Genomic DNA, 9625 nt, shown 5'->3' with positions numbered 1-9625 from the left:
ACAATGGTAAACAATTTCTCCAAAGCCAACTTCATGCTTCTTAAGACAGAAGTGGTGAACTTCATGACACCCATGCAGATGGACAATGCAGTTACAACTGCTGAATCCTACACAGATGCACTCTGTAAGCACTTACTCGAGTGCATGGATCATGCTATTCCAAACAGAACCAAGACGCTATCCTCCAAAAAAAAGGAAGCCAATTTGGTGGTCCCCTGCCATAAACAAACTGTACAACAGAAGGAAGAAACTGTTGCAAAAGAGAGTAAAATCCCATGAGTGTAGGAGCTCCCTGGTCAGCCTCAGTAAGAAGTTGAGATCCCTTATAAGATCCTCCAAAGCTAGCTACGAAAACAAAATTGCCACTAATTCTAAGGACAACCACAAAGCATTCTATAGCTATGTCAAGAATCTCGATGGCAACACCCAGATCTGCTCTGAGTTACAGTACAATGGCACGAAAATTACAGAACCGACTTATATTGCCAACATCCTGGCAGATAGGTTCAGTGCTAACTTTACCCCCCTCTCACCCCCTAAAGGGCCCATATCTATACAGGAAGAATGCAGAGTCCCTGTAATCACAACTACAAAGGTAAATGCTGCACTCTCTAAAGCCAACAACACAGCATCCATGGGACCGGACAACATCCCAGGCTGCATTTTACACGAACTTCAGAACGAACTGGCTCCCTACTTAAGCACCATGTTCAATAATAGCCTTGCATCAGGCTTTGTGCCCACTGAATGGCGCACAGCAGCAGTTATCCCACTCCACAAAGGGGGAGCCACTACTGATCCTGGGAACTATCGACTTATTAGCCTGACGAGCCTGGTCTGCAAGGCCATGGAATGTATCATCATGGAACTCATAAACAAAGACATTGGTAACCTCCAAACTCTGTATCCCACCCAGTTCGGGTTTGTGAAATGATGATCATGCCTCCTGAACCTGATCGACTTCTTTGAGGCAGTCACCAAAGCCTATCTTGACCTCGCCAAGGCTTTCGACACCATCCCCCATTCTGGAATTATAGCTAAACTCACTAAACTAGGTATAAATCCCTATGTCACAAGATGGGTTGCCAGCTGGCTCACTGAGAGAGCCCACATTGTAAAAGTTGCAGACTCCAAATCTGACCTCAAAGCAGTGACAAGTGGAGTACCACAGGGTTCCGTCCTGGGACCTCTCCTGTTTGGTATCTACTTCTCTGAAGTACAGGCTAACACAGAAGGCAAACTAGGAGCCATAGTCAAGTCCTCAAATGATGTGGACATCCTACAAAAGGGCTTCGCTGAGACAGATGCTTGGTGTCAGAGCCATGGCCTCAAGCTCAATGCCAAAAAGTGCAGTGTCATCCCCTTTAGTAAAAACTCTGTACCCATGAACTACCACATAGGCAGCAATCTACTTAACACCGAATGCGTGATGAGACCTTGGGACCCAGGTGGACAGTAGTCTCTTCTTTGATAGTCACATTACCACAGTAGTCAGGAAGTCCTTCTACATGGCACACCTCATCATAAAAGGGTTCTCATCCAGGAAAAAAGAGGTCATTGTTCCCCTCTACTCGACACTCATTAGACCCATTATAGAGTACAATGCCCCTTTTGGAATGTACCTCACAAGACATCTGTAGCAGCTGGAAAGGCCACAGAAGTACCTCACAAAGAGGATTACTGGCCTCAAACAAATGCCCTACACTGACCACCTCAAAAAACTCCAGCTTTACTCCGTAGCATATCGCGCACTCCAAGGTGATCTCTGCCTAACATATAAAGCTATGTCAAACCCAGAGCTGTTGGGACATGCTACACCTAAAGAAATCCCAATCCCTCCGAGCTACACGCTCTGGGGACCTAAACCTTGTCACCACAATAAACAGGACATGCTGGAGGGATAGATTCCTGTCCCAGAGACTTCCCATACTCTGGAACAGGCTACCCATCTATGTCAAGCAAAGTTCTTCATTAGCACTCTTCAAGAAAAATCTTGATGAGTGGCTGGGAAATAGAAAATACACCCCGGAGATCACTTCTGTGTCTCTGCTCGACAGTGGCACAGGAAAATAACTTTCTTGGGTGGCGTAAGCCAGGGAACCTTGTTGACTAGGCTTACATAGGCCCTTGGGCCGATAGCCTAGTACCTACCTATGAACCTATGTATATATATATATATATATATATATATATATATATATATATATATATATATGTGTGTGTGTGTGTGTGTGTGTGTGTGTGTGTATATATATATATATATATATAATATATATATATATATATATATATACATATATATATATATATATATATATATACACACACACACACACACACACACACATACCGACTGTAGATTTGCCAGATAATACCATGTATTCTTCCCCTTCAGGAAATCATCCCATAATATCAAAGCAATGATGATGATGAAGAAAACGTAGCTGTATTGCTGAAGGCTCCGAGCATTTTCCTACTACATAATATCAAAGCAGTGGTCAGAAGCTCCATCTTTGACAAACAGAATAAATCCCATCGGTAACTGTTTTGTTAGACTACACCTGGGAAAAACAGTAAAATGAAGGATGTAGCTTAGAAAAGTTTAGAAATGACCATTATATCTTGTGCGCCTGTAGGTCTAGTGCACTTTTCATAATTTTTAAATACTAATCTGTCCATTTAACTGTTTGTTGACAGATAATCTGACACTAGGATATTTTTACCTTTGCTCCTGTGTTATAGGACTTGTGGGGGTACAGTAAACTTCATATGTACCTCATGCCATAAATTCTCATGTATAGGTTTAGGAGCAGTTTTGAGGCCAAAAACCCATTAAAACACATTAACCTATATGTAAATCAAAGTTTTAATATCTGCAGGCAGTATTAGTAGTACACAATGACCATAGCAGTGATCCATTCATTAATTTTCAGTAACCTACAACTGGGTGTAGGTATCACAGGATTTACCCAAGGTTTGTGTGGTTTGAACACAAGGGCAAAGCCTACATACCCAGGAGTGGATTATTGCTAGTATACAATGACATTATTTATGAAAGAAATTGCTTAACTTTCTTCAATAATACCTTTGTATAATGCACTTTAGTGTTCTTCTGTCTTCTCAATGTGTTGCTGCAGTACTGTGGATGCATATGGTATGTATGACCACGAGCTTTCACAGTACATTGTACAGTGTCAGAGAGCTGCTGTGAAAGAGAGCATACCAATGTCATTTTTCCTGGGTATCTTTTTTTGTTTGTTTTGTTTTTCAATTATTATTTATTTATTTCTAAAGTAACAGTATTACTGGAAGCTCGAGGGATGGGGCAAACATATGAGGATAGTGCGGGACATTCTACTAAAGTCTGGACAGTTGAGAAGTAAGGTTAAAAAGATTGAGATCAGTCATATTACTAGAACTTTACCTTTTAGCTTCCAGTGTTTTGCAGACTGTCCTGACTTTTATGTCTCATATTTTTGCTCTGTCCCCCTTAAATGTAGCATATCCTAATAGTGTATCCTAATAGAAAGTCTGGCCGCTCAACAATAGTTAAACAACAGGACCTCTTTCTGTTGGGATATGCTCAGTTTACAGTGGGCACACTGACTGGGGTGTCCAAACTGTATGCACTTTTTGAAATAGTAATAACCTTTTATTTTATGGTTTTCATTATTTTTCCCTGTGAATGAAATAAGCAAATACATTATTGTGGGACTTACTTCTTGCATTCACTTTGTGACCACAGAAGTGAACACTAATGGCAACTATCGTTATATTTACTTTTGAACAAGTATTGCAACAGTGTGATGCATTTATTATTTGTCTTTATTTTCTTTCCTCCTGCCAGCAATTACAGTGTTCAAATGCAGGTGAGTCAGTGAAAGATAGCAGCAACTATGATTTTTTGGGTATTATTTCTTGAGTTTCTTTTCAACGGAGGTGATCCCCCCAAAGCAGCCATGTTTATATTTATCTGTGGTCAGTGGTAACAACAACAAATGCCCCCATCAGTGGTCCATTTATTCTTTTTCTTTCTTTTTTCCCCTACCGATAGTTGTAGAGATCAGAGTTGGGAATGTCTAAAAAGAACAACAGCAACTACAAGTCTGTGGCATTATTTGTTGCTCTTTATTTGTGATACTGAGACCACTGCCAAAAGCAACTATCTTTATCTGTGGGCAGTGATAACAGTACACAATGCTAACAGCAGCAATACCGTCGTTATTTTCTTTGTTTTTTTTTTTCCTTACTAGCAATTAAAGATATCAGGATAGAGGAGCTGTGAATGACAGCAGTAATGTATTAATGTGAACAAAAATGTAAAACACAGCACCACAGCAAACCAATAAAAAGCAGATGGCAGAGAGTACTGTAAAATCCAAATCGACTTTTATTCGAACACAGGTGAGCGCTTTCGCGATAGAATCGCTTCTTCAGACCATACAAAAAATCAGCAGCATCTCAAATATTTAAAATGCAATCAATTAATTATGCCATAAAAACACACATAGCAGTATACATATACATATTTAAGAAGCTTTCTTTCTTTCAGAACTGGCTTAAGAGGTACTTAAGAGGTACTGTTTCATTCAAACATTCACCTCTATGTGTTGATAGTTTAAGAATGCATCTTAATTCTTTCCCTTCTGTGACGTTAGTTATATCACCCAACCTAAAACCTTCAATAATTACTTCTACTGCCATAAACTTGAACCAATGGTTAGTGCCTTTCTCTGGTATATGTTTAGCTAAGGCACTATAACTATGACCCTTACTGGCACAATAATAATGGTAACTAATTCCTTCCTTAAGTCACCTATTAGTTTTTTCTATATAACATTTTGAGCAAGTCACACACTGTGCTAAATAAACTAAGTTTTTAGTGTCACAATTAGCTTTGACTTTAAAAACATAATGATTACCATTATCTGGTTGTATAAATGTATTGGATACATCAATGTATTTACAAAAAGTACATTTACCACAGATAGAGGTACCAAAACTAGTTATTCTAATACTAGGTCGCCTTAGTTTACTTTTATTAGGGAAACAAAGCTGTCTTTTCAATGATTTTTTTATTTTTATAAACAAAATTTGGAGCTGCACTAACAAACTCATGTAGAATAGGGTCAGAAGATAAAATATGCTTAATCAATGTATATTGGATACCAGGAATTGGCATCAATACAGTGAAACACCATCTCAATAAGATCATATCATTTTCTATAGGAGATATTATTTTGATTTGTGACTTTAATTATCCTACATGAAAAAAGATACACTACTATATATAAAAGAAAAGAAAAATAACATCTAATGCAAAAAAGGATTTTCTTAATTTATATCATTTGAATTTGAATATTATTAATAATAGATTAGATTCAAAATCATACCCATACACTTTTTTTTAACAGAATAAATAAATATCAAAAATATTAGTTTTCTTTGTTTCTAATTAGAACAGATTAATTATAATTATAAATAATTTTGTTTATATCAGATCATAATTCGAAAATTGTTGTCTTTGAGTTTATGAAAAAAGTGCAATGTTCAGATCCTCCTCATTAATGATTTTAACAAATATATACCCAACCAGGTCAGATAAATCTTTTCAATGGCTGGAACAATATGTTTTTACCATGAAGAGAGACTCACATTTAAAAAATGATAGTATTAGAAGATAAAATATGCCAGTTTTTTTGTAATAATTTTTTTTATATCTATTCTGTCAGTACTAAAAGTCATACAATAAGCTACATTGCTATAACTACTATTATGGGCAGTCTTTCTTATGTTTTCTTTACGTGAAAAAAAATGGGCGTCCACTACTTTGTCTAACTTGACCCTTTCACATGCTTTACTAACTTCAAAAGGTTTATAACCATGTTCTATAAATTCCATACCATTGGAACACATAGTTGTTTCAAATTCTTGTTCCTGGTCATGGAGCCTAAAAACTCTTAAAAGTTGACCTCTTACCACATTTTCAAAAATACGTGGTGGATGCGGGTTACCTACAGTAGACCAACAGCTCAGAAGATCGACAATCACATCACTGATACCAGAAGACCGATGGAGCAGATAACCGACAACTTGTAATCCCGACAGCGAAAACACCGACATGGGAAATGTGAGCGCGACTCGGTAAGTGTGCGATAGTGAGGGATTTAGGGTTAGGATGCGGGTAAGGTGAGTGTGCGACAGTGAGGGATTTAGGGTTAGGGTGCGGGTAAGGTGTGCGATAGTGAGGGATTTAGGGTTAGGGTGCGTGTAAGGTAAGTGTTCGATAGGGAGGGACTTAGGGTTAGGGTGCGGGTAAGGTAAGTGTGCGATAGTGAGGGACTTGAGGGTTAGGGGCAGATTAAGTGAGTTAGGGTTAGGGTGCGGTAAGGTAAGTGTGCGATAGTGACGGACCTTAGGGTTAGGGTTTGGGTTAGGGTTAGTGCATAGATAGTTGTGTGTAAGGTGTAGTGTAGGTTTTTAGGTTGTTGGTGTGCTTATGTTGTGTGTGTGTTGTGTGGAACAGCAAACTTTTTGTTTTGTTAACTGTCGGGATTGTGGTTTGTCAGGCATGTGAACTTTCGTGTTTTTGCGGTTTAGTTCTTGTGGTGTCAGTGTTGTGGTTGTCGGTGTTGTGTACTGTCGGTTTAGTGTAGTAAACCCGGTGGATGCATACTATCATGTTCAAGATAACTATGTGTATAACATGGTTTTCTATATCTCTTAGTGAGCAGCTTTCTATCTATGCCCCTATACAGGGTAACATTAAGGAAATCTATATAAGTGCAAGAATGCTTCATAGTAAACTTAAGAAAGAATATACTTGAATTTAAAGCACTTAGAAAATTATTTAAACTTTAAAGAGCTCCTTTCCAAAAAAATATGTAAATCATCAACAAAATGCCGAGAGAATTTTACATGCACATTAAATTGTTCAATATTTAAGATGTTTACATTTTGTCAGTATGCCACGACCATACTCATGTAGCTATTGGCAAAGGACATGCCCATAGCTATGCCAGAGGTCTGCAAGTAATATTGCTTCTCAAATAGAAAAACATTATACTCTAGTACCAACCCTATAAGGTAGCAAATAAACTCTATTTTTTCATCAGTCAGAGAGCCTTCTTCTTTAAGAATTTTTTTTACATAGGAATGACCTATTTGGTTAGGTATAACTGTAAACAGAGATGTAACATCTAATGTTATCATAATCTCTGTACCAGTTTCAGCATAACTATCAAGAAAATAATAAAAATCACTTAAGAAATGTTCTCTATCATGCAAAACAATAGCATACTTGTCTAAAATGGGTCTTAAATATCTTTCTACATATAAAGACACCAGTTTGGTTAGCCATCCACCTCCAGCTACTATGGATCTAAAAGCTGGAGTTACAAGATTTTTATGTATTTTCGGCAAACCATTCAATGTAGGTACAACAGGATGTTCTACTATAAGATACTGGAACAGTTCTTTACAAATAACTGTTTCTTCAAAGCAGTTAACAAGAGACTTAGTGAACCTTTCAATTAACTTTTGTACAGAATAAAGTTCTATGCTGGTATATGTATTGTCATCTCTAAGCATGGTATTCATAGTAGTAACATAATACTCTTTATCTAGCACAACAAAGGAATTGCCTTTATCGGCTGGTCATATTACAATGTCACTATTTCTCTGTAAATTTTCAAGTGCTTGTCTCTCATTTTTATTTAAGTTATAAAACTTATTTCATTTATATTCACTATTAATTGTGGTGGTGCTGCAGTAGCGTTGTCACCTCATAGTAAGACGCTGGCCAGTTCAATTCTCAGCTAGAGCGTCTTCTGCATGGAGACATGCATGAATGGGTGTACCTTCGTTGAAGGTTGTACGTCAGGGCTGGCAACTCAGCACGTAAAAATCAACTGCCAATCATTAGCGGACCGGAGTTCCGCTGTGGCGACCCCTAACCGGGAAAAGCCGAAAGACACAACAACATTCACTATTAATTTCAAAAAGATTATAAATCTGTTGTTCACATACATTTGAAAAAACTTCCAGAGTGGAAGACAATGTTGGACAGAAAGCACTTGGCTTTTTATAGTTAAATACACTTTCATGTGACACAGAAAAAACAAACTGCTCTTTAAGAACTGTTTTTTTGTACAAACAATTTCAGCTCTATAATAGTCTCAGCTAAATCAGCCCTTTGAGAAGGAATAAAAGACAAACCTTTCATAAGTAAAGAAAGTTCAGCTTCTGTTAACTGTGTCTGCGATAAGTTCCATATTAGTTGTTTGTTATATTCCACATTTTCTTGAGATTTTGTGGTTCTCGATCCTGAAAGTTCTTTCTTTCTCTTGAATTTCTTTCCTTCGATGTTCACATCTTTGTATTCCTTGCATTGGAATTTGCAGGGTAAAAGGAGACCCAAAAAAAGTAGTCACCAGAAATATTCAGTGTTTTAGGCCATACTACCTGTTCTGGAGAAAGAGCAGTTCTTCTAAGTTGCTGCTAAGTTGGGAGAGGGACCACCAAAGGTGTGCTGTATGTAGAGGTATTAGCATTAGGTGAAGAAACAACACATTTCTGCACCACTGTTGAAGAATTAACAGAACCATTATTTTGAGTAATACAGGAAACTTCCTCTGAGTTAGTAGCCTTATATATATACATATATATATATATATATATATATATATATATATATATATATATACATATACTTATACATGATGATATATGGTAAAACTTATTTTGTGGTATAGTATTGTAATTTTTTTTTTGCAACAGTGCTGTCATATAATTTATCTTTACTGACAATAAATCCTTTTCTATAATTTATATGTAAACATACATGTGTCCTTTGCCTTGGGTGCTATACAAAAACTGGAGCTATGATTTTTCAATTTAACTGCTGATTTAATAGACCTCAGTTATAACAGAATAAGCAAAAAGATGGATTTTTCATATTTATCTGTTAGACTGTATTTTGTAGAGTAGACCCCATAAGCATTAAACCTCTTTGGTGCTGTTCCCTGCTGAAACCATTTGGTCACTGCCCTGAAGGTTACTTCCAAATGTAGGTCATCAGCACTGAGTTTAGATGCCTTGCCTCTGTTTTAGTGGCTAGTCATGATATAGAATGTTAACATTACTTTTGCATCAGACACTGGCAGTTCTGCATGGGGCTATCCAAAAGATGAGGTTTGTTAAATCCCAATTATGGGTTGTCTACAGAGTTATAGTTGAAAGACAGTGGATAGTGTGATAAAATGGCACGTTGTCTTAGCATTTATTCCCCCATCCTGTTTTCATTGCTATTTCCAAGCTAGAATGACTTGTAATTTAGAAAATCGCCCATGAGGTCAGCGTTATCACCTGATAGCAGCAATGTTATCTCTTCTGCCTGCTGTAGCGTCATTGCCAACATAAATGTGTAAGGTTCTAATTACTCCAACCACATCAGACTGAAAATATTCCTTGTATTTCAGAAATACAGAAGACCATAACTGCACTGATTTGGAAATAATTAAGCGAGCTGTTCAAATTGCAAGGCGGGTAGCACGACAAGAAATTCGATCAAGGTACCGCAGCAGCAGTGATATGATACACAGGCTCTTTGTCTGCATTTCAGGTA

The 9625-nt window shown here is 37.3% G+C and overlaps 1 protein-coding gene across 2 annotated transcripts in view; it reads left to right on the top strand.

The window, feature by feature from the left end:
* Nucleotides 1–9625, top strand: part of LOC122799914 (lateral signaling target protein 2 homolog) — a 746347-nt gene that overhangs the window by 601410 nt on the left and 135312 nt on the right. For both annotated transcript variants that reach the window (XM_044069312.1, XM_044069311.1), the window contains one exon: nucleotides 9480–9622. In XM_044069312.1, coding sequence (XP_043925247.1) covers nucleotides 9480–9622 — 143 coding nt within the window. The remainder of the gene's footprint in view (nucleotides 1–9479; nucleotides 9623–9625) is intronic.

This window comes from Protopterus annectens, chromosome 4.part0 (assembly GCF_019279795.1).
Source record: "Protopterus annectens isolate FY-2018-M chromosome 4.part0, PAN1.0, whole genome shotgun sequence".
Classification (NCBI taxonomy): domain Eukaryota; kingdom Metazoa; phylum Chordata; order Ceratodontiformes; family Protopteridae; genus Protopterus; species Protopterus annectens.
Note: the sequence above shows the minus strand (reverse complement) of the source record. Positions and strands in the feature narration are given on the sequence as shown.